The sequence below is a fragment of the Carassius gibelio genome, chromosome B6, assembly GCF_023724105.1.
Source record: "Carassius gibelio isolate Cgi1373 ecotype wild population from Czech Republic chromosome B6, carGib1.2-hapl.c, whole genome shotgun sequence".
Lineage (NCBI taxonomy): Eukaryota > Metazoa > Chordata > Actinopteri > Cypriniformes > Cyprinidae > Carassius > Carassius gibelio.
In genome coordinates, this window is record NC_068401.1 from 10292630 (window position 1) to 10318513 (window position 25884).

Consider the following 25884-nt stretch of genomic DNA (forward strand, 5'->3'; position numbering starts at 1 on the left):
TTAATCTTCTCTCTGCCTTAAGGCCTTAACCAGCAGAGGTCGTTAGTTGGGCAAGTAACTCCTGAGAATGAACTTCCGGGATGTAATGTACATCGAGTCATAATGTTTGTGAGCCTTTCTACAATAACAAAATCCAAAACATAACAGGCATATGAAGGCTTTATCAGCTCAGTAAAACAATAAGTGATATAAAGACTGACAATGACTGTACATAAAATCTCATAGATTTATGGATGAGGTTTCATTCCCTGTCCTTGGTGTTGTGATTGTTGTCGTGCAGTTTTATCAATGGATCCACGTTTGCACTTCACAAAACGGGGATACTGCGAGCCCGTAAATCAGGCATTTCACATCAGATTACTATTATCCCACATATTTAGTCCCACAGATCCCATAAATGGAATATTTAATGAATGATCTGTTACTACAGGTGGGACTCACCTGGCTAACTGTGTGGTCATGTGGTACATTGAGCCATTCCTCTACTACTGCTAATAAATTAAATTCAAATGAAAAATGGGTGTTTTAAAATGTGTATTATTGTCATTTTATAGTGATTGTAGGACAAATAGGACATTTTTTGGCATACAATGTTGCCCCCAATGTGTTCTACACTTAATTTATTTGATCCAGTGGTCTGAGCAATCTCAAAATAATTATTACAGCAACAACAACATTTGACATTTAAGTCACATTTATATTAGCATATCAGGACACCTTTACCGTGAACTGATTTATGTGGTTTAGTTTTTTCATCATTAATCAGGGCTGTTCTGTCATCATGGCTCCTCCAGGAACATCTCAATCTCGTTGGCAAACTTGTGCTCATCATTCACTCACCCAAGTCTGAAAATGTCACATCAAGAGGAGAGACTGATGGACCAGGGTATAAAAAACATGTCTGGTGGAGCCATAATTCATCTATTCTTGGGTTGTAGCCCAGTTGTTTAACGGTTGTGAAAGAATGTTGGTATACCAAACAGTTGAGTTCACATTGACTTCTATTTTAAAAAATCATACAGGTTTGAAAAACTAAATATTTCTTATTGAGGTGAACTATTCCTATAGAAAGTAAGACTGATAACACAACACTCATACATCACTTAACAGCAGGTTATTTGAAAAGGGCAATTCCTACAAATAGCGTCAAGTAGGCTGTTTTGAATAAGAGAATCTGAAACTTTTCTGATCTGTTTTCATATTAAGTCAAGTCACCTTTCTTTGTTTAGTGCTTTTTACAGAACAGATTGCGTTAAACAGCTTCACAATAATAAACAGGAAAAAAGCAGAATCGATTATGAAAATTCAACTATGAAGACCATCCAGATTCTGCTGTAAAACAGCTCTAAATGAAAAATACAGCAATAATGTTTTTGTATAGCCGTGACAACACTTAACATTTAAAGCTCCATTTTGTTTCGTCTGAAATCTCTTAGTCCTGTTTCATCATCATGTGTGAAGGAATATCCTCCTGGACTCACTCTCAGAAACTAACGTGATCAAACATATTGTTTCTGGTTTCGTCACAGTATCTGTGGGTGTTGCCTCATTACGCATCTCTCAAGAAGCTAAACGTTCTTGGAGCCAAACCAAAGCTAAAGAGGACTAATTCATGAGTGCATCATTTTTTATGAATAACTGACAGATCTAGTTGTTAATACTAATTAACCTATTGTGGATCCAAACAAGGGAGAGGTCCTATAACATTTTTATATAACTGTATTTTAATATTATGATTAGTCAGTATTAACTCATTAATTAACTACTGATTACAATAAATCATTGATTGACTTTTAATATTATAATAAATTGATGAATCGTTTAATAAGGGCCTTTTGTCATTTTTATGTAAATGTAAATGGGATAACGTAGTTAATTGCTTATTCATTGTTCATTTATATATATATATATATATATATATATATATATATATATATATATATATATATATATATATATATATAGTCAGCTATGTATAAAACTATTTATCCAACAGACTGTAAATATAAGTAATTATAAACATGTTTTATTAATTTTTTTTTTTTTTTTTTTTTTTTTGCTAACATAATTAGGTCATCGTGGTTTTAATGCCCACTTTTTAAAACGTAACATCTGTTGAAAAACCTAACCAGGTGAATATAAAATAAAAACAAGAATGATTTCCATGTTACTAGAAATAAATACTGGCAGGATTTCCGTCTGGAATTACTCCATGGTGACAGTTTTGGTCAGTCTACCATCAATAATTGAATGTAACTGAAAGCATGGCCAGATGATGGCCAGCAGGGGCTGTTTTCTTTACCTTTGCTCACAACAGCAACTTCCTAGTCGAAGGACTCTCCTGTATCCTGATCCCGTCCCTCCAAAGGAACTCAAATCATTTTCATCCCAGAGTAGGTTGTGCGTTATTTTATGTATTCCCTTAAGTGGATTAATGTTGTATTTACAGTTTAACATTCTAATACGTTATATTGTAAGCGACTTTATCGTTTAATAAACGATGCGAATGTTTGCCTTATGAAAACAGACCAGAAAGAGATCGAGTGTGCTTGTATCGATGTTCACCCCTATATTTTTACATACTGCATGTTAAGAACATATGTTTATAATTTACAACATTGCTTTGTATGTTTGTTTTAATTAGCTGTAGAATATAAGTCATTTTAGTGTTAAGATTAATTCCTGTAGTTTATATGTGGTTACTACACCTGACTCAACGCTTACCTATGTGCATCTACGTCACAAGCGCAACATACTGCATTTTTATATTTTGATACTAGGTGAGGAAAGTACCATTTCAGATTTATTATATTTATAACTACAACCAATTTTCATATTGATGGTCAAAACGCGGTTTACATTAGGTTACAATGTTTAAACGCACGAAAAGAAGACTTTAAGAAGACGTAAGACGACAAAAGACCAATCAAAAGAGACATTCCGCGCGTGCGCACTTGCTTCACCTTTCACTGTACTGATTCAATTCACTGCCGCTTTTCGACTCTTCTAAACAATTCAGTGATTCGTTTACGTCATGACGTAATTACGGCATATGGTTACCCCTTAAGATGGTAAAAGTGGTCATGTGTATTAAATGTTATATGCATAAAAAAATTAAAAAAAAGATGGTAAAAGTGTAAAAAAAAAAAATAATAATAATAAAAAAGATGGTAAAAGTGTGCTGCGTTTTAAATTTATTTTGTTAAAATATGCAGTATATTTTATCGAAAAGCAATATTTTATTTGTATGTTCTTTATTATCTTTTGTATAAGTTGTGCTTATAATTTCTTGTTATATGTACTATACTAAGTCAGTGCATTTGCATTAGCGCATGTATATTTTCACTTTGCCAAAAAAAAAAAAGGATCCAATCGAATTAATGAGAAAAACTGTTCAAAATGTTTGGTGAAAGATTGATTCGGTTGAAAAGATTCGATTCAAAAGAATTATTCTCTCAAGAATCAGAAATCGCTATCGTGTAGGTGGATCTGCATGGGTTTGCGTCAACATCGCGTCTGCATTTCATGGTGTCGAGAAAATGTAAAAGTCAAAACCGTGAAATATCAGTGACCGGACACGATGTCGAGCTAATCACAGGAAAACAGCTAGGTACTGTTAATGTCTTCATAACCTCTTTTAGTCACGCGTGTGTTTTGCTGTGAATTATGAAGCTAATTGGCTAGGCTATCCGGCTGGGGTTGGCTGTATGAATGAGGTAATTGTGATCATGCCAAGATGATCTCTCCTACTGCCTCGACAACCAAACGCTGACTCTTATAAGACAACTAGTTTATGTCTGTAGAAAAAATGGACATGGGATTTTATACGAGTCAGTCATCGCTCTTAATTGTACTCTAAAGTTTGCTGGATCAGCTGTATGCTCGTGTCTCGCGACTTAAAGGGCTAGTTCACCCAAAATGATAACCCCTTCATCATTCACCCACCGTTGATTCAAACCTAACGTTAAATGCATAACTTCCGTGAACACACACACACACACAGAGGTGCACAATGCCAATCTTAGTCACCATTCACTTTCATTGTATGAAATAGACGGAAGTGAGTCTTTATCACTGGGTTGGACTCCATGCTGATAATATTTTCCTAATGTCAACACATGTAGGTAGCAGGACTTCGAGCTGGCGTGTTTAGTGCCGTTTCCTTTATCATGACATGATGTCACTTATTGTGCATCACACACACTATCATTCTTCATTCTCCCTCTGAACTGTGTGTGTGTGGGTTGTCATGAATGTAACTTCAGATTTTTTGAGCTGCAATGTGTGTGGTGTTTCTTATAAAAATGGTATAAGCTTATTATTTCTCTCCCCCCCCCCCCCAAACTAGGAACTTAATCCTAAGATTATGCTTTGTAATTTTAGTTTTTTTCTTGCCAGGTTTTGCAGTAGGCCAGGATTGTTCCTCTGGACTGAATCTTTGGTGTGTGCATGTCAATGTGACTCGAGGGAACTCTACTAACAACACTATGGGTCAAGACAGAGGAAAGTACGATTTCTATATAGGCCTCGCTTTGGCTGTAAGTTCCAGTATATTTATTGGCGGTAGTTTCATCTTAAAGAAGAAAGGACTCCTTCGACTGGCCAGGAAGGGCTCTATGCGGGCAGGTATGTTTCTTTTTGTAAGCTTTTGATCGAGTGGTATCAAGGAAACATACACCGCTAGCTCCGTCAGAGAGGTTTAACTGGTATGGGTGGGAAAATGATTGCCACACACCTGTTCTGCAGCCTTCATTGTTTAAAAATAAAGGTGCAGCACTGTACAGATCACTTGCTGCACACTTTTTAGAAATGATTAACTCCGTGACCATGTCATTGACTTCACCGTACGGAGATATTTAACCCTGTATGGACTCGTGCCATTTATTAAAAACAACAAAAATGAGTCTTACTGTAAAAAGACAAAAGCTATAACTAATTGCTTTTTATAAAGTGTCAAGTCTCTGTTTTATACATTCTGGTTTCGTGTTGGCATTATTTGGTTGTCAGACAACGAACATAAGCAGTACAAGACTTTTGAAGCATTTGTGACATTTTAAACGTTCAGTTTGATATAGGGGACCGATTCAGGAAATGCGAACGTTTGAACCGTAGTGTATTTCCTGCAGAGCTTGAGGAAATACTGATCCTCTGTTTAGCGTCGATACTAAGTTCAGTGTTGGCACTAACTGTGATGTCATTTACCTTTAACCTTGCTGTAGCTATTCAGATGTTTAACTGTTGACATTTTCAATCATTTCTGAGGGATTCGTATGTTTCTACCAAGTAGTCACCAATGAGTGTTTTTTTTTACATCTAGGGTCGATATATTATATACAGTGCAATTTAATTATAGAAAATGTGTCATACACAATATTTGCTGACATATTTTTGAACAATGTGGAAAAATTGATCTCTCTTTCCAGGCCAAGGAGGTCACGCATACTTAAAAGAATGCCTTTGGTGGGCTGGCTTGTTATCAAGTGAGTGACACAGATGAAACAACTCATTTTCATCTGCTCAGAGCAGCTGTTCACGTACAATGTATATTTATCATGTTTATGGCTCGCCTTTTGGGAAGTAACAATTTGACTTCTGTCTGCTTTGCCAGTGGGGGCCGGCGAAGCTGCCAATTTTGCTGCATACGCCTTCGCTCCCGCCACCCTCGTCACTCCTCTCGGGGCTCTCAGCGTGCTAGTCAGGTCTGTAAACCTTCGGTGGATTTCTCTGACTTATAAAAGACCGTTGCTTCTTTTAATGGGACAGACAGCAGGTGGAAAGTATGAAATGCAGCTTTGCTTGAGAAAATGTTACACTCAGAAATCTTGCACTCAGAACTCTAGAGGTTCGTGTGGGTGGTTTAGCAGTAATTCTTGTGGTTTCCTTTTTTGTTGTTTTTAAACCAAGTACGTCCTTCATTTTAGTGGTTGCATGCATCAACTTCACAAAGTGCTCAATGCCAAGGTGTTAAAGGTATTAACTTCTCAAAAGGACAAAAATAAGCTTCAACATGGGTCACAGTCTCATCTTAGTTACTTTATATTCAGTACAAACTTCTAGGACCTTAAGAGGATTTAAGACCAAGCAAACATTAAAATAACTAAAATAGAAATCTAAAAAATAAACCCGCTCAGCAACTGGGAACCAGGGTTGGAATTTTATTAAAAAATTCTAAAACTTGAAAAGTCATGAGATTAATAATTTCCAATGGTATTTTTATATGTTTTATGAAAATAATTTTTTCCAGGCATGCCAAACTCAAATATTTTATTGGGTAGATTGTATTATTTATTTTTGTGTAAAATAGTAGCCAAAGAAAAACTATTCCGTAAACCATCAACACCTGGACAATTTTCTGTGAATAATGTGGAGGGTCATGGAATCAAAAAAGTGATCTAGATGATAAATATGCAATCTCTAAAGTATGAATCCATTTTTTAGTTTACAAAAAACTACAGTACTTTTATTTAAGGGTGAGGAAATAAAGAGGGAATATTTATTTTTGGGTAAACAATATCTTTAAGGGTTTAATGCGTGGGTGTTTTTGCAGTGCCGTTCTGTCCTCGTACTTCCTGACAGAGAGGCTGAACCTGCACGGGAAGCTTGGCTGTCTGCTCAGTATCCTGGGCTCCACCACCATGGTGATACATGCACCGCAAGAGGAGGAGATCGACAGCCTGGAAGACATGGCCAAAAAACTGGTTGATCCAGGTAATGATGTGTAAAGAGAATGAAGGACCTCCTGGGGCCAGATGCATAACCCTTTAGTCTTAGAAAGTTGAAATAAAATAGTGGCTTTAGTTTGGGATCAGCCTTTTTTTTTTTTTTTTTTTTTTTTTTTATAGTTAGTGCATGTAATGTGTAACAAGGACACTGTTATTAAAAAAAAAAGGCTCCCACGCTTGCCAGAGCTGTATTTATTTGAACAAAAATACATAAAAAAACAGTAATATTTTTAAAATATGATTACAATTTCAAATGTATTTTTTTTTCTATTTTAATATATTAGAAATGTAATCTATCCCTGTGATGGCAAAACTGAATTTTCAGGAGCCAGATTTCAGTGTCACATGATCCTTCAGAAATCATTCTAATATACTGATTTGGTGTTCAAGGCATTTGAATTTTTTTTTTAATGTTGAAAAGCTGTTGCATATTTCGGTGGGAATGGTCATCAATTTTGACAGGATTTGGAAAAATTAAAGAATTTTTTTTTTGAAAAAAATTGACAGTGTAAAAGTCTATCACCTCTGATCAATTTAATGCGTCCTAGCAGAATATAATTGTCTTTTTCTAAACTTTTGTCTACATATTTATATTGATGCTAAATGGGATTAGTCTGATTGTCTTTTGACTGCTGTATTTAACTAATAACTCATCTTTTCTTCCATCTGTCTCCAGGCTTCGTGGTCTTCGCCACCGCTGTCATTATCATAGCACTCATCTTCATCTTCGTATTGGGCCCTCGCCACGGTCAAACCAACATCCTGGTCTACATCACTATCTGCTCTGTGATTGGTGCTCTGTCCGTCTCCTGCGTGAAGGGATTGGGCATCACCATTAAGGAGGCCATCGCTGGGAAGCCAGTGTTGACAAAACCTTTGGCCTGGCTGCTGCTGCTGAGCCTGATAGCTTGTGTTAGCACACAGATCAACTACCTGAACAAAGCACTGGACATCTTTAACACGTCCCTGGTGACGCCCATCTATTACGTCTTCTTCACCACCTCGGTGCTCTCCTGCTCTGCCATATTGTTCAAAGAATGGGAACACATGGGCACCGATGACATCATTGGCACACTGAGCGGCTTCTTTACGATTATCGTGGGCATCTTCCTGCTGCACGCCTTTAAGGACGTTAGCATTAGCTTGGCGACATTGGCCGTGTCCATCAGGAAGGACGAGAAGAACGGCCCTTTATTAAATGGCATGGCAGCTCACAACCACTCCAGTTACGAGCTGCTACGTAACGACGTCACGGAGGACTTTGATGACATAGAGTCAGGGTTGCCTTTCGACAGCGTCTCCAGAAGAAACGGCACGATGACGGTCTCGTAGGTTCAAATAGGAGCCGGTATGCAGCAGTTCGTCTATGAAAATGTTTTGGCTGCTCCATGGACATTTAGCTTTTTACTTTTCTTTTCAGATAAAACTATAAAACCTAAGACAATCAACTCCCAACGCAAAAACAAAAAAGATGGACCAATCGATTGTACTAAGGGTTTTGTTTGGCTCATTTTCGTTTTGTTCGTTTAAGACTAGACTACATGGTAATCTTCATCTCATTCCTCATGTAGCACTGTAAATACACAACTGCGATTTTAAGAGACTTTTGTTATATTTTATGTACAGATATCTGTATTTACATGCACTGAGTTTCTTTCTATAAAATCAGTAGTTGCTTTGACTTTGTAATAAAGACATCCAAGTGGAATGATGAGAAGACGGTCTCAGTTCATCAGCTGTGCTGTGATTTATTTTTGGGGGTTATTGACCAAAAAAGGAATCATCATTTCCAACCCCCATGGTGTTTTTTTTTACTTTTAGTCATAGCCTAGTTTTTGTTTTCACAATTTTTTTTTTTATTTGATTACTATTTTGTCATTTTTATCAATTTTAGTCCATTTCACCAAAGACAATTTTCCATTTTGTTTTTAAGGTTCTTTGATTATATTGTCAAATGGCACCTAATTTAGTCGACGCACAACTAAATATTCAAACATTGGATCAATATTTAACAAAAATTTAAATTTACTCATGAAAACCTGAGCTCCTGAACATTATACTTCTATACTATTGCAATATAATTTTGCTTTTTTCTAGTTATTTGTTTTTCTCATTGTGTTGTTTTTACGTAAAGAGCGCATTTTCGTGATACTGACACATTTTAACTAGGATGATTAATTAGTTCAGTTTCATTGTGCGGATACAATTTTGTATTACATTTATATTGCGTGATTGTGTGGATCTGATTAATCTAATACAGATAGGATACATTTGGGTGAGTTAATTAACCTGCAAACAAAGCACTTTAATTGACTGGTGTTCATTGTTCATCTTCATCACCTCAAACTGGATTCGATTTTGTTCAAAAACATTATTTATATATAGCGGTGTTAATTTTTCCCATCACAGTTTATGATATTTTAATTTAGATTGTTTAATTATAGCCGATATGCACTCGTCTTTGTTATAATGATTCACATCACATCGACCAAAGATCTTTCTGGCAAACCACTGTCCTCAAAATTTATCTCCAACATCTTCAAAGATGGCTTTCAAGCAGTCCTGAAGATCTTGATTAGCTGGTTCAGGTGCTTTTGATCAGGAGAACCACTGAAGACTTGATCTAGTTTTTATATAACTCTCAAACTGAGTAAACGATGACTATTTTTGAGTTAACTAGTCACTCAACTCGCTTAATTTGTTGAAAATTAACCCAGGAAACCACACAGTCTCATATTTATTGAATTAAAATCTGATTACATAATTCAAATACAAAAATGCATGTTTACTGAGAGTAAGAACTTGGTTATGCTTAAAATATTATTCAGGATAATAGAAGCAAAATAATCTTGCATGCAATCATTCAAAAACACAACATCGAAATAAACCACTGGTCTCTCAGCAGAAGCTTAAATAATCAGTTGATAAAACCCACTCGGTCATTTTCCAACCTTTTCCCACTGCTTTCCGCTGGTAAAAAACATGAAAATGAGTAGTGCTGTGCTATCATTAACATATAAAAGATAAGGCACGAGTGTGTGTACAAAATAAAATCATCCTGAAAGACACTATGCAAAACTGGGCTGTTTGTCTATCATTTTAAAACATATTTTGGCCTAATTTACCAAAGCCTGAGATGTGCAAAAACCAATAATGGTACAATGGAGTGATGCTTCCAACACACTTGACTAATCACAAGGCAACTTACTGGCTCTGTGAACACTACAGGCTGCTGGTGTATGAAAGGAGTCTCTATGTAGAATGTGACAGTGAAACTGGTCCTAAACTTGTTGTTAATGTTCCTCTCTACCATCTCTTCCACTCCTGATTGGTGCAAATGTATGCCAATCTCAGTTACTGGTCAATGACTGATGGATTGGAGGCTGAAAGCAACGGACGTGTTCGACTGGCATGTTCTCTCCATCCCCAGACTTCAGGTACTTGTTCAAAATGGCAAAGATTTCATCGTTCAGAATCTGGAACTTGCGAATCCGATCAACCATTTTCTTTAGAGGCTAAAGAAAAAGAGAGAAAAGGAAGGTTAAGCTGATGCCTTGACCACAGAAGTTAAATAAAAACTTCTCATTGAGGAAAAGCTCACCACACTCTTGATGACCTCATCTTTGCCGTCATGTTTCTGCACCTTAAGGAGATGGTAGCTGAAGTCCAGGATATCAAAGCGTCTGTGCTGTCCAAGCAATGTGATAATCATGCAACCAGCCCAGTTCAGACCATCTCCAAAACATTGTCTAGAAGAAGATCAATATGCTTTACAAAGCACAAATATCCCAATCTCACTGTAAACAGCCATTCTACGTGAGGAGAAAAACAGGCGATCAGTCTGCACTCACTCAACAGTGAACTCGTGCGTTCCCACCGGGATGCAGTACACAAACTGCATGGCGCTCCACAACCTGTGGAACTCCACGCACTCGTCCACGTGCATCACACCGTTGCTGGGCAATGGGCCGCGCCAGATTGGGTCGTCCAGATAACCGCGGACGCGAGTCAGAATGACCTCGAATATGGAGAGACCGCAGCACAGCCGCTCTTTAGTCAGCAGGTCACCTTCACGGGCGATGGCTATTTGCTGAGGAGAGATTGTACAGGGTATTGATTAAAATCAGACCAGTACTGGTCACTCAAGTCTGCGTCAAGATTTACGATGGTATTTGTTTTGTCAAAGCATGTGATTTGTCCTTCAAATCATATTTACAGTGGTTAATAAAATTTGAACAGTAGATGGCGATGTCACCACAATTATGCAGTCTTGTGATAAATCTTAACAATGAATAATGATGGCATAAAAATCACCACTGAGATGTGATCATTTTGACTTTTTATCTCACAATTATGGCATGTCCAATTCTGACTTTATCTCAATTATGATACAGAGCTGAAATTATCAACTTTTCCAAAATGTATCAAATTTTAACGTCAATTTCAGCGTAATTATTTTTTCTCTCTTAACTCTTAAATTTTTATGACAATTTCAATTTAATTATGGCTTTTGTATCTCAATTTCAAATTATAGCTTTTTATCTCATAATGTACTTTTTTAAACTTTTTTTAATGTAAATGTAAACATAATTATGGCTTTTATCTCAAAATGCCAAAGCATTTACCAAAAGCATGATAACTTCGACTTGTCATAGTTATGATTTTCTCTCATAATTTCAATTTATGTCAATTTCAACCTTATTATGGCTTTTTCTCCCATAATTAAAAGTGACGTGACATTCAGCCAAGTGACCCATATTCAGATTTCGTGCTCTGCATTTAACCCATCCGAAGTGCACACACACAGAGCAGTGAACACACACCCGGAGCAGTGGGCAGCCATTTATGCTGCGGTTCGATGCCTTGCTCAAAGTCGTGGTATTGAGGGTGGAGAGAGAACTTGTACATGCACTTCCCCTACCCACAATTCCTGCCGGCCCGAGACTCGAACTCACCCGACTCTCTAACCATTAGGCTACAACTTCCCACACGGTCCCCCTAATTTGAGACCTTTAGCTCAAAAACATTATTTACTGTAGCATGATAATCTTTATCTCATAATTTCATTTTTCACAATTTCAACTTAATTATGGCTTATCTCTGAATTTTAGCATGATTTAGCAAGGCATTTTCATTTTGACTTCATTGTTTCAACTTAATTATGGCTTTGTATCTCATAATTTTAGACCTATTCCATAAATAATAGTGGTCTGGGACTTAATTTTTCTTTATCTTTTAAGAACGGAATAGATTAGAAAAAACACAAATGCTGTTACTGATTCCATTTGTAGAAATGCCAAATAATGTAACAAAGGTGACAAAAAATAGCGGTCTTACCAGGATAAAGTAATACTAAATTCTTTAAGCAAACTTCAGAGAAAAATGTTACCACTGACAGAGCTCATGAATAAAAAAGTGAACGCTGAAGGCTCAGGTATGAGCTCAAACCAGCAGTTAGGTGTGTAATTGAAGATGCTAATGACAATAAGTAGATGTGTGTACTGGAGGCGGCAAAGCAGCAGAGCACGACTAAAGCGGCTGTCAGCGCCGTGATGTTTTTCCCACCTGAGGGGTTCCCAGACGCTCAATTAGAGGCACCATATGCAGCGCTGTGTATTTGGCCTCCAAACGCTTCATCTTTGCATCCAGACGTTCACCTTCTGCTCAAGTGTGGGTTGTAGAGGGATTATTGGATATGTATGAGGAATTGCTCAAATAAAGCATTCTAAAAATAAATACTGCATATCCTTAGCAGACATCCATAAACATGAGCTTACCTTTAACGTGAACTCTTGGCAAGATGTTCTGGAAGGGTGCTGCATGCAACAAGTCACACACCTCCTCCTGAGACTGTAGGAAAAGAGACAAACTCATTTCAGAAAACTAAAACACAAGGGCAAAAAGCAAAGTAATCAATGGAACAGTGGGATCATAGCATGAGTTCAATTCAAATAAGCAATCTGAGACAAGCCAACATTGACACTTTGTCATGTATTTACATAAATCACAGAGTTTTGCTGCATTGTGTTAATCTGGTTAACTAGAAAAGCACAGATTCCATTAGTCTTTAGCTTAATGTCTGTGGGCAGTTCTTGGTAAGACTTTACAATAATGCTGTCTCATATAATGTTGATATCATGAAATAACTTACATTTTTTCCCAAATGTTCAAAATACATTAACGTTAAATTTGATTACCATATTTTTGGACTATAAATCACACCTGAGTATAAGTCGCATCAGTCCAAAAATATGTCATGATGAGGAAAAAAACATATATAAGTCGCACTGGACTATAAGTCGCATTTATTTAAAACCAAGAGAAATGATTACCGTCTACAGCCGCGAGAGGGCGCTCTATGCTGCTCAGTGTAGACTACAAGAGCACTGAGCAGCATAGAGCGCCCTCTGGCGGCTGTAGACGGTAATGTTTTCTCTTGGTTCATGACTCTTAGTTCATTTCTCTTAGTTCATGTCAAATTAATTTTGATAAATAAGTTGCACCTGACAATGTCGCAGGACCATCCAAACTATGAAAAAAAGTGTGACTTATAGTCCGGAAAATACGGTATGTAACTTGAAAAAAAAAAAAAAAAGAGTATATGTAGAAATTAAAATTTAACATTAACCATAAATGTTATGTATATCCTGACGTCAAACTACCTCCCTTCAGTATTTGGCATGAGTTATTCATACTGTGTTGAGGAATTATTTCGTGGCACAGAGGGGTGATTTGGCTAGACAACACAAAAACAGAAATGGCACTTCATTTCAAAAAGAGGAGTTTAAATACATGTCCAATGAAGCCTTTTAGAAATCCTTGACACAGATTTCTATGGGTACGGTTCCAGCAGATGGAGCCATGCAGTCACACACCACTGACAGGAGCTATGACAGATGAGGCTGTTGACATTTAAATTAAAATGCAGAGAATTACAGCCGACAGCTCTGATTACACTGACCTTGCCATCATGCAGAGCAGGTACTTTCACACAGGCACAGAAAACTTTATTTTACAAGACAACCCTTAATTGTTGACGCTATATAATTTGATGTTTAATGTGGATGGTGGTGGAAGACAGCATCTCCTTGGGTAACTTTCATTATTTGTGACAAATGGATGACAAATAAACAGCAGCTTATCACATCTGTGAAGAGTCTCCTGAGTGTCTGGATGAATGTCAGATATTCTCAACCATGCTGCAGTGACACTCCAACCATTATACAGTGATTGGACAGTCACATATTCTTGATAATTAACTCAATTAATCAAATTGATAATAAATAATAAATTCATACATGGCATGTGCTAGATTGGTGGTATTATTTTTATTTTCAATTAAAGCATTCTTGGTTTTAAAAGTGCAATGTGTTAAAGAACTGCAAAAAAAGCTGTGCGATCACACAATAATAAAACATTAGTTAAAGCTCCTAAATATACACATAAATTCATTGTAACCTAAAATCTTAATGTTGAAAGTTAAAGCTGTTAACTACACCAACAAAAAGTAAACCTGTGGCTATGATGTCAGTCTTTGGACTCAGCTACCCCTGACTGTTATTTATTGTGAGTAGCAAGCTGTGTTTTTGCGCCTTTTACTTTTGATTAAAGTGATTTGTTATCATTCAGATTTTGAATGATAAGCAAGGTATAAGCAAGGCAACAGCAAGATCACATTGTTTGAGAAAAATATGCACATGACGGTTTTTAGGGGCTGGTTCAAAAACAAAAGATTAGAAAAAACATGTTTTTGAAGCTGATCTGTATCTTAAAAGGGTTGACATCTGACATGGAGAAATTGACAGCACTGCCGATGTGCAGATGTGTTCCCATGACAACAGTGTGTCTGAGTCAGAGATCCTAAACACTGAGCAGGTGACAGATTTAAAAATGGAAGTCACCTGCATTGTGTACTTTTATACAAAATGTATATTCACATATATATAATATGTATAGTGTGTAAATATATATGTATAGTTGCACGATGTGCTGATTAATCTAATTTAATCACATCAGTTTGGGCTGAGTAATGACCCACAAAGATAAAGTCATTATTGTGTTAAATACACAGTCAGTCATTGCCCTGCATCATGTGTGTCAACAGCTGTATGCCATGTCAGATAGAGGTCTGTGCAGGGCCAGGGTGCGTTTTCCTAAATTAATCACACCTAACTAACACATTACAGTACATCTATACAGTATATCACTCCATTCTGTCATTGCCTCCTGAATAATTTATAAAAAGTTAAAATATTAAGAGATTCATTCATGATTGAAGACTTTAGCTATGCGTCTTGTGTGTCACTTGTCACGGTGATATGAGAATATGAAAGGAGCCAAACCACAAAGGACAAAATGAATGAATAAAGTTCACTTCCACACTCTTCACTCTCAAAACCACATTATCAGTCTGCTGAAGATCTGTTTATTGATGGTGCTGACCCTCTGCTTTGCGAAAATACTGCAAGTGGTAATAAAAATAATAGATGTTCTTACATAAGCTGGAATTTCTTCTTTAAAGAAAAGATTATGGCAGGTGGCAACAGTTGCTAAGGTAGGATTGGTCAGTACCATTTTAAGGCATGGTTTCTATAGTTTAGTGTGAATGCTCAGTGGTCATACCAAGCTCTGTTCACTCAGCAGGCAGAACAGCAAAGCGTTTCCGACTTCCCTCAGGTTCTGGAAGCACACAGTCTTCAGCTCAGCATACTCCACAATGTCCTTCAGCTGGTGGTGGAAGAACTCCAGAATACCTGCATCCAGTAGACAAAGTCATACTTTCACTAGAATGCCTCATTTTGGTTGTTTTTGGAAATGCATAGTGATTTACAAAAATAGATCAGGATGTCTAGGTGACGGTAATATTGATCCAGGCCCTAAAACGAACCTTGACTCGACCAGCACATGCATGTTTTATGGTTTCTGAAGGTTTAATAAAGGTAAATTTAAGAGTTTAAGACCTCTATAAGATCGAGTAAAGAAATTTAAAGAATACATTTGAGGAACCTTCTGTTTACACTGTAAAAAAAAAGCCAGATTCTCTTTCTAACATTCATTCAGTTTCTCACTATGGGACTGCCTCAGGGCGTGGCTGATCGCGGAAGTACCTATAACACCACGTCTGCCAACCATAGCAGACCAATCGCTGCAGTGATCAGGGAGTCCTGCCTCCCTGTATATAAACCACTGCTACCTGCCATTTTGTCATTATTGGTCTCTTCCCTGTGAAGATTTCGGAAGCTGTCCTCAGCAGACCTTGGGAATTATTGCTAAACAGTTTATCGACGGAGCCACTAGGTAACATGCCAAACGCAATAGATTCTTAATGCTTGTCGAGTGACTTGCCACTTAGAGTAAGATAACTAACGTGTTAAAGCGATTTTTCTACTTTAAGTTTTTCTTTTTCTATTTATTTTTCTATTTACGTTTTTGGCGTTCTCACCACGCACGAAAAAGTAGGAAAAAATCTCTCTGTCGCAGCACAGTGTAGGCTTCATGGCCACTGCAAAAGAGTCGGAGAGCCCCGGAGGAAAGGGCTCTCCTTCTCATTCGTATGTGTGCGGAATGTGGATTCCTGCGAAAGACTAACATGCTCTCTGCATCTCCTGCTTGGGCGTTAAACACGCTCAGGCAGCTTTGTCCAACCCCGAGGGCTGTCCCCACTGCGCGATGTTCTTGGTCAAAACCCAAAAGTGAAGGCTTCGCATTGCAGTAGCTGGGAAGTCAAACCCATGCCTTTCTGCTCAACCCAGAGAGGAACCGATGTATTGTCCACAGGCCTCCAGCTCCTGGGATGAGATGATGGAGAAGGTGTCACCCGTCCTTCCCCCGCTGTCTGAAGATCCGTTAGCAGGAGAGGAAGATGATGATGATGAAGTGTTATCGACCATCCTCGAGGATGAGGATAACGACGATAAAGATGCTATTCTTCCCCCGATGCAGTCGCATCCGCCGAGTGCATAGGATGAGAGCTCACCCTCCCCTGTACAGACGGATGCAGATCTTCTCGAGGTCTGTCGCAGGGCCGCGGCTAGACTGTCGATTGACTGGCCATGCCAACCAGCAGAAAAAGGTGCTGAAAGAGACTTGTATGACGGAAAGAGACTTAAGTCAGGTCTCCCTCCAGCGAGGCAGTTTATTCCAGCCGTCCCGGCTTGTGTGGCTGAAATGAAGAGGTTTTGGGAATAGCCTTTTTTCCCATTGAGTACCTGTTAAGGGGTTCTCGAGGCTAGATGTCCAGGGAATGGAGGATTTGGGGGTGGCAGATCCTCCCCCTGTAGAATCATCTGTGACGAATCATTTGAATCGGAGTATGGGTTTGACGTTGTGGGAGAGAGATTGCTATGGCTAGGTTTGTCAGGCCTCTCTGACAAAGAAAAAGTTTTTGGAGTTTTTGGATGCCCCTATGATCGATAGGACTTTATGATCTATGAACTTTTTCTTTTTTTCTTTTCAAAGGCCATGTTCGGTGTGACGGTAACAGCTATGCGTCAGCAATGTGACCTGCAGAAAAATAGAGGAAGAAGCATTTAAGCTTGTCCTTATCACCCTAGCCGTCCGAATTTCAGGTCTTCAGGTAGAGGAGGTCACAGCCGGGAAGTGCGGCCCCTCAGTCAAAGTCTGGTTTCGTGAAACCGAAACAATCGTTCGCAGCAGCGAAACATTGGTCGGCCCCCCCTCAGTGGAACAAAAAGAGGCAGTTGACCTGAGACATCAGTTTAGCAACAAGAAGGGTTTGGAGACAGCACTGGTTTCTCTGTCCCATCCCTTCAAAACAATTCCTTTCTCCCTCCCACAGGGAAATGGAGAAGGAATTTAAGAGTGCAAAGTGTTCATGTGGGCAGTTCAAAGTCCAATGTTCATGGGAAAATGGCCCATGTTCCCCTGGCGCCCACCAAAGATTTGTCTCTCCCTCCACTTACAAGGTTTGTTCTGAGGGAGGAAAGACAAAAGTTTGTAAGCATCCCATCACAAATAAAGTTTTCTCTGACACATCCAAGCCAAGGGCTGAGGTCACAGAGTGGGATAAATATAAAAAGAACACGAAGAGTTGTCTATATCCTTCACAGGAAATAGTCTACTTGGGTCTCAGGTTAAATCCAGTGAGGTTTCGAGCGCATCAAGACATTTCTCACCTGCCTTTCCCTCTTTAAATGAGGGAGTTTAGTCTCTTTCGGAATGTGTCTTCGACTACTGGGTCTGATGGCCTCAAGAGTGTCAGTGGTTCCCCTGGGACTGTTGAGAATGTGGGATTTTCAGAACTGGACAGCGTCACAGGGCAGAACAGTGAGGGGAGTTTGGTCTCCGGCACTGAGAGAGAAGCACATACATTTTCTAGAACTAATGACAGTGTTACTAGCTCTGAGACATTTTGTGCATTTTCTCAAGAATCATCATGTATTGGTCAGGACAGACAATACAATGGTGACAGCCTACATAGACAGGGAGGAGCGGTTCTCACAAGCTTCACTTGTTAGCAAAAGAACTGATCATTTGGAGCAGCAGGAACCTCCTGTCATTACGCGCGACGCATGTTCCAGGAATAATGAACAGGGGAGCGGATTTACTGTCCAGAGGGAATCCTCTGTAACTCTTTACATCACGTGAAGATGCGCAATGTCCCCTTTTCTTCTCTCTAGTGGGCAACAATGCACCATTGGGAATGGATGCTCTAGCCCACGAGTGGCAAGACGTGTTACTTTATGCTTTCCCTCCATTGAGTCTGATCGAGCCAAGACTATGAAGAGTTCGGGAACTAAAGCATGTAATGATTCTGATCACGCTATACTGGCCGGGGAAACTTTGGGTTGCAGAGAATGCGCAACTGCTCTATGACAGCCATGGCCGTTACCAGCATGCAGGGATCTCCTCTCACAAGCACGGGGGGAAATATTTCACCTCTCCCCTCAGAAACTAGCTCTCTGGGCCTGGCCCGTGAGAGGCTAAATCTGAATGCAACTGGGTTACCTCCAAAAGTGATTGAGACAATTCAGAAAGTGAAGGCCGCATTAACGCACTCTTTATATAATCTCAAATGAAGAAATGGCAGGTAGCTGAGGTTTATATACAGGGAGGCAGGACTCCCTGATCACTGCAGCGATTGGTCTGCTATGGTTGGCAGGCGTGGTGTTATAGGTGCTTCTGCGATCAGCCACGCCCTGAGGCAGTCCCATAGTGAGATACCTCACTCATGTTATCATAATTGTCTTTTTTTCCAGTGCAAATGTTTAGATTTTTAAATTAAGCTTAATTATTTGAGAAGGTAAATTACATAAGATGAGAGGTTTATCAAAATCGAGTTTATGATTCAATCAAGGACAAATCTCAGAAAACGATTTAATTCAAAGAAAAGTTTTTTATACCCCAGTGAAGTTTTCTTTTTTTATTTAAGCCTAAACTCACTTCATTTTTCAATTTAACGAATTTAAGTATACAAACTCACACACACACACACACACACACACACACTAGGGCTGTCACTTTTGAGAAAAATCTAATTCAAACGGATATTGAATATCATGCAATGTATTCAAATATATTCGAATATCTACGTGCCCGCCCCCACGCGCATAAAAAAAAAAAAAAAACACCATAGCCTAAAGGAGATTCATTCACAAATGTATTAACAGTGAGTCATAAACAGGACTATCTGTTTATTTTTACTTAATGTTTGAAACAGAAGGTTATCAACTTAGAATTTCAACTTATATGAAGTGCCACTATGCATATCCCACAACATTAGGCTAAATAAAGAAAAATAAAAATAAAAAAACGATTCAGAACAGGCACAAACAATAATGTGACAACTTAAACAGCAGCAGGAGTAAGGCACATAGCCTAGCCTAATTCATTTCTTAATATTGTTTGCAAGAAACACCAGTCTATCAACTTGTTCTGGATTAAGTGCGGCTCTCTTTTTTATTCGGAGCGCACGTGCCTGGCTACTAGCCTTTATTCGCTTGATTTGGTCATGGGCCTACGCTACAATACGTCTAGAGTGCCCTCTACTGGATAAGATGGCAAAGAATAAAATAAAAAACAAACGGTCTAATCATAGACTGTAAAAAATGCGCTACACATGGCATTTAAAAAACTGATATTTTATTTATAGTTCGATTACGGATATTTCACATCATGTTCAAATGCATATTCGAATATCGAATAAAGAGTGACAGCCCTAACACACACACACTTTTATATACCCAGTCTCTGAAATTTCTGAATAACAGTTGGTATCTACAATATTGACTGGTTTCAAGTTTACATTTTTTTTGGTCACCAGCTACATCCAAGAACCCAAAAATAAGTAATACTCTTACAAGCAGAAGCCTTTAACTACATGTAGAGACCCTTTGCCGTTTTTTCTACCCTTTGCCTTCCTCTCTCTCCTCCATCCACTTCATTTCATTTATTTTTGTCCAGGCTGACTGAAGCCCACATAATCAGACAGCCATGGTTTCAGTGTGGAGCACACCCTCTCAGTATGGTCACCCAGAAAGAAATAACAAACACATAAAGGGAAAAAGAGAGCAAGAAGCAATTACTAAACCTTCTCAAGTCAAGGGGGGGTCTCTTTAAGTCTTACAACACACACAGCGTCTGCTGCGTAAGCTCTGCTAAAAGCACCAGTGTACACACTGAAGAGTTGGGTTTATGAAAGCTTAATAATTCATTGCTTATCTTCTATTGGTGATAGTGGGAGCTCATATTTAGACAGGGTCAAAAGGGCTCCCCTGGGTCAGAAAATAAAAGGCTTGCTGAGGAGCGTCCAAAAAAGTGCAATTTTCACCTGGAGAGCCATACTCGTGGCGAGGCAGACGGCATATCTTGGGCATGACTTCCATCAGGGTCTTTACATACTGCAGAATGGTGCCCTGAAGCTGCACCAGAAAAAAAAAAACAAGATGACAAGGTGATTTCAGCAGCAATGTTGCTAATGCCCACACATCCTGAACTTTATCTTTTATTCGTTATCCTTTAAAGTTAGATTAAGCAGTATAAAAAATTTGCTCCAACAATGATCTGTTTTAGTTAAGATCCTTAAAAATGATCTCATGCATTATCTAAACTGAAATTTGGTACTGACCATATCAGTACATGCATTCCTGGAAACAAACCCATGACTTTGGTGTTGAAACCACTACAATTAAGTCATCATTTGAGAAGGTTTAGTAGGAATAGTACACCATGCATTTCTTCTCATGTTTGAGAGCCACTGATTAGAGAAAAGATCATGTCAAAGGTATTGCAAAATGCCCCAGATCTCAATTAATAAACTTTTGTTTGCATGCTTATGTACATACCAGGCTTTTAACGACCTTTAACAGCTCTTCCATCACCACAGCGATGCCCTGGTATCCTAGAAGTCTGCAAATAGCCTTAATATGTGGAGGTCCCAGGAAGTTCCGGTAGAGGCTGTATATGCTACTGTACGCCAAATTCAAAGCCTAAATCATCATTAAAAAGACAAGAGAGCAAGTTAGTGCTTGGAACAAAACTCAAGATTTCATGTTAAACCTATCTTGCTGTAAGCCAACAGCAGTATTTAATGTACTTTAAAACAATTTATTTCTGTAATGCAGAGCTGAATTTTCATCAGCCATCACTCCTGTCTTCAGTGTCACATGATCCTTCAGAAAATTTTCTGATTTATTAATTATCAATATGCTGATTTGCTATCAATGTTGGAAACCATGATACTTTTCTTTTCTTTTCTTTTATTTGATAAAATAAAAAATAAAAGGACCGGCACTTATGAATTCATTCAAAATATATGCTTTTTCTTATTAATTTAAAATAAATAAATAAAATTTAAACAATGACCAACAGTCTTAAATATTTTGGTAACAAAACATGAAAGAAATAAGCTTCCTTCGGTTCTCTTAATAAGAAGCAAGAACTGTAAGTTGACCGATAAAGGAGTAATCATAAATTCATGAGTATACATGTCCATAGGTGTTGTGGCAGTGAGTCAGGGGAGACGGGTCACCAGTCTGACGGAGTAATTGAGAGCAGAGTGGGGACGGAAAAGAGCCATGTGTTTTTCCAATGACTGAGAGAACAAGGATGTGTAAGAGATCGAGGATAAATGAGAGAGTTGCATTCTATGCAAAACACTGACGAATCATCCCCACCTCCCCACTGCACTCTCTCTCTCTCACTCTGCTTTATTTGCTGTCTGCTGTTCTAATCAGATAGAAGAGCTTTTCTGTGCAGCAGTGTGGAAGTGCAGCTCTTTCTGCAGGAGACCTGAGCCATGCCAAACAGAGACAGCTACAGGTCACACTCTCGGAACGCTTCAGGGGGATTCTGTCTGCAACAGAGAGACAATCTCTGTATGAAGTGACTCTTCTCATCTTTTACAGTAAGATTTTTGCTCCTTTACATCTCAATGTCAGCTGTCCCAGTGACAGCTGTCTCTCTGTTGGGGTGGGTTGGGGGGGGTAGCTGTAGATTATGCATAATGCATGGCAGATGACCGAATAAATAAATAATTGTTTATTATAATTTATTGGAATGTAATGTTATCCGTTTATAATGATTTGAGAGAATCTCTTAAGAACTTTTTTCTTGGCAAGCATATATATGGATGTAATGTCAATTGGAAATTTCTCTTCAATTCATTCACATAATCCTGCTTTAGATACCTAGTTCTGAAGAGAAAAAAAACTGATACAAAGCAATCAAGGCGGATAAATAAAAATCTGTTCTTGTATTCAATAACCTGGTGCTTTTCCCCTCTAGATAAATCTGCTTTTCCTAACACCGTGATAGAGCGGGGCAATTGTACTTGAATACAAAAGAAAATTGAAATTACAAAAGAGGATATAACCCTGAAAAAAGCCACCTTGTGTGTTACCTACACAACCATTCACAATGTTCATTACTACAATATGAAAGACAAATTAGACAGAAAAAAACAGCTCAGAACACAAAACATCTGCAGTTTATAGCAAAGCTGCATTCTATATATATATATATAATATATACACTTGTCCTCAGCCAGTGTTTTTTATTTAAATCCTTTTGACAAAGCACTTCAATTCTAAATCAATTTCAATACTGGAACTAACAACTCAAGTTTGACATTTCTTAAAAAAGAAAAAATAAATAAATAAAACGTGCTTTTATGCCAGATGCAAGCCCATTACTAATCTATTATATCCTTGTTCTGTATCCAGAATTGACCTTAAATTCTAAATGAAAGCTTTTCCCCCCTCTATTCTTCCAGATTCTTCAAAAAACATTGCATGTCATCTCAAAGCAGCTTACATCATCAAACTCTGTGTGCATAAGGACCCGAGTTTCAACCTAAAAAACAAACTCAACATGACTATCACCATTCAGAACATAACATCCACCTCTGCCATCGTGAGCTGGCCGTTGTCTCCAGGCTGCGTGGACACGTTCTACAGTGTCATGTATCACCCTAACTGGAACAGCCTGCTGATGGGTTACACACGCAAGAGCTTCCTGCGGGAGGACAGGGTTCCCGTGAGCCAGACGTCCACCAGTCTGGGCAACCTCAGTCCACAGACCACTTACATCCTCTGCGTCACCTGCCAGTCCGCCAACCCCACTAGAGAGCAGTGCCAGGTCTTCAGTACCCTAGATGAGGGCACAGAGCTCGGAGAGAGCGGCAGGGAGCTGGCAATGGGCGTCTGGCTGGCCAGCAGCATCCTGTTGCTGATCATAGCTGTGGCTCTGCTTTGGGGATGTCTGCACACCATTTGTCCAGCCAAGAGGGACCCAGAAAGAGGCAGTCAGTCAGGTCCAAACCCTCCACACCTGGCTCTGACTCCCATGGGCGGGAACATGGGAAGTAATGGAAGAAAAAGTCTGTATACGCCAGGTTGTGGCGGGGAAGACTCTCAGAATGCAACGGTGATTGAGAATCCTTTCCGAGTCGAGCATGGCAGAGAAAAGGCGAACGGGCTGGGTTGTGAACTTCTATCACCAAGTAATAATTTGGCCCTGGGTCAGAATAACTAGGGCACCAAATTGTTACTTTGATGCACTGACCCCAAAAATTTTAACTATTAGAACTTACACAATGAGGACAATCTCCGGGGTTGAATCCATTTTAAGGAAAGGAGACAGACGGGGTTAAATTAACATTTAAATGTAAGATGAAAATATCACCAACATATTAAACAAGGAACCTGAGGCTGCTTGGCTTCAATACAAATCTACAAACTGCAGTTATTTTTTGGTATGCCTTTACATTGGTTCCATTTGTTAACATGAGTTAATTCAATTGGTTTTAGAATGAATCTAGGTTTATCTTATTTATAAGTATTTTTATTCATCCACACACACACACACACACACTTCTTTTTATAATTTATAAATAATAATAATAATCATTATTTGAAAATGATAATTTTTACAGTACTGAAATAGTAAGAAATAGTACAAAATTGTCCAATACACACAAGATTCACATCAGAAGCATAATTTATTTTAGATCACCTGTCAACCTACAATGTTGGAATCGTGTCTGTAGTTTCAGTTTAAAGTTAAACACCACTGCCCTACTGGTTTTGCAAGGCAAAAAAAAGAGCCAACAAAAGTGTAGGCTGTAAAAGTGCTGATTTTGATGTCTTTGTGAGTTGATAGCCAATCTGTGTTGTGTTAGTTGCATTGAAATCCTGCTATGTTTGAAATGTACTTTGCCTACCTATCTATCCATCTTGCTTAATAAAAAACATTTCCCCGTATGTTATGGATTGTGAGAGGCACTGGAGATGTAAAAGATGGCAGTGTGTCATTTAAACTCATGCAAACCCACCTTTGAGCCATACAGGTACTGTGGCTGGGCATTGGGAGGCTTGTCTCTCTGAAACTCTTGTGAAAATGGCAGCACAGTGCGAACAAACCTAAAGGAAGGGGAAAATTCTGTTTAATAAGGCTGTCCTCAGCATGTCCACTCTGGACCTATTCACAGGTAACAATACAGTGAAAAAAAAACTCATCACACAAGTCAAACCACAGCTTTCAAATGAACATGTTTCGAAGGGAAAATGACAAATAAATACAAATATCTGCTGTGACATGACCAACTTTTAGGTGCTGTTCTCAGTATGCTGGTTAAAGTCACTTGTGACTTGTGGGTGTGAGTGTAATACAGCAGGAGCAGGTGTGTACCCAATCCATCACTCTGAGAGTCTACAGAGAATCAAGCAGACACAATGACTGAAATGAGTTATTCACCCTTTATCCAAAAAAAGCTGAACTGAAGCCAATAATGCATCTCAGTCTCTCAAACCTGAAACACTCATGACATCCTTCTAGCATTTAAGAGCTGTATTGAGGCCACAGTTGAGTTCACTTAGTTCACTTTTATACTAAATGGGTACCTTTTATTATAAAATTTGTCATCAACATGTCTATCTTCCTCATGAAGGCCATGAAATGTTGAATCCATCTTAACCTGACAGTGTAAAGAGAACTTTAGTCTTCTTTTCATCCCACATTCAGACTATTTCATGGCCTACCTTCACGTCTATCCTATACAGCCCATCTTGAAATTCAGTCTTATATTTCTCACCTCACTAGGATTCCTTACAAAGCTCTTTTTCTTTTTTCTCACTTGTCGTCATATTTGATATATGGGTCAGATTGTACCTTATGCTCAGAAAAAAAGATCGTACTGTGCTATTTGACAGTAAAAAAGACAAAAAGTTGACAAAGGAAGAAAACAAACTGATAAAAAGATAACTGATTTGCCTTGACTTGCTGCAGATTACATACTTCTTAAAAGCTGCAAACAAGAATCTATGAACTAGAATGTATCAAATGTATCTGAAAAATAGCAGTCTTTTCCTGGTTGGAATAAGCATAGACTTTAAGCATAGGCTTAATATAAATATGTAATGAGTTAACTTATTTATTAACCATTTTCTAAAAAATTAAAGACAAAAGCAATTCTCCATTTGACTTTTAATCTCAATCACGTCTGTTAAACTGAAATATGGATGAATGAATACATATTCCATCAGTTGAAGCCTGAAATTCCTGCCTACACTAATATAGCTGTTAAAATTCTGCCTATTTATGACATTAGAAATTATATTATTGCAAAACCCTGTCATTAAAGATTAGTAGAGCCTGCACATTTTTTTTTCATATTTATATTTGATATTTTATATTAAAAGCTAGT

General features: G+C 38.4%; 3 protein-coding genes across 4 annotated transcripts in view; 2 read left to right on the forward strand and 1 right to left on the reverse strand.

Annotated features, from left to right (window-relative positions):
* The first annotated feature begins 2236 nt into the window (after nt 1-2236).
* Nucleotides 2237-8439, forward strand: LOC127959365 (magnesium transporter NIPA2-like). Of its 2 annotated transcripts, none has more exons than XM_052558502.1 (6): nt 2237-2393; nt 4399-4626; nt 5424-5480; nt 5609-5699; nt 6548-6708; nt 7399-8439. In XM_052558502.1, the coding sequence occupies exons 1-6, from the start codon at nt 2273-2275 to the stop codon at nt 8052-8054; spliced, it is 1314 nt and encodes a 437-aa protein (XP_052414462.1). In that variant the 5' UTR covers nt 2237-2272; the 3' UTR covers nt 8055-8439. The 2 variants fall into 2 exon arrangements, with proteins under 2 accessions (XP_052414462.1, XP_052414463.1); XM_052558503.1 differs by lacking the exon at nt 2237-2393 and adding an exon at nt 3445-3610.
* Nucleotides 8440-9446: 1007 nt separating this feature from the next.
* The window catches only part of cyfip1 (cytoplasmic FMR1 interacting protein 1), a 36132-nt gene continuing 19694 nt past the window's right edge, over nt 9447-25884 (reverse strand). Inside the window, exons 23-31 of the mRNA XM_052558501.1 lie at nt 24514-24601; nt 21026-21169; nt 20512-20602; nt 15345-15475; nt 12500-12572; nt 12288-12382; nt 10574-10812; nt 10324-10471; nt 9447-10237 (exon numbers count right to left, since the gene is read on the reverse strand). Of these exons, the coding sequence (XP_052414461.1) occupies nt 10073-10237; nt 10324-10471; nt 10574-10812; nt 12288-12382; nt 12500-12572; nt 15345-15475; nt 20512-20602; nt 21026-21169; nt 24514-24601 (1174 nt within the window). The 3' untranslated portion in view covers nt 9447-10072. The remainder of the gene's footprint in view (nt 10238-10323; nt 10472-10573; nt 10813-12287; nt 12383-12499; nt 12573-15344; nt 15476-20511; nt 20603-21025; nt 21170-24513; nt 24602-25884) is intronic.
* LOC127959366 (fibronectin type III domain-containing protein 9-like) lies at nt 21931-24259 on the forward strand. Its single transcript, XM_052558504.1, has 2 exons — nt 21931-22086; nt 22954-24259. Exon 2 carries the CDS (start codon nt 23052-23054, stop codon nt 23712-23714), a length of 663 nt encoding a protein of 220 aa, XP_052414464.1. The 5' UTR covers nt 21931-22086; nt 22954-23051; the 3' UTR covers nt 23715-24259.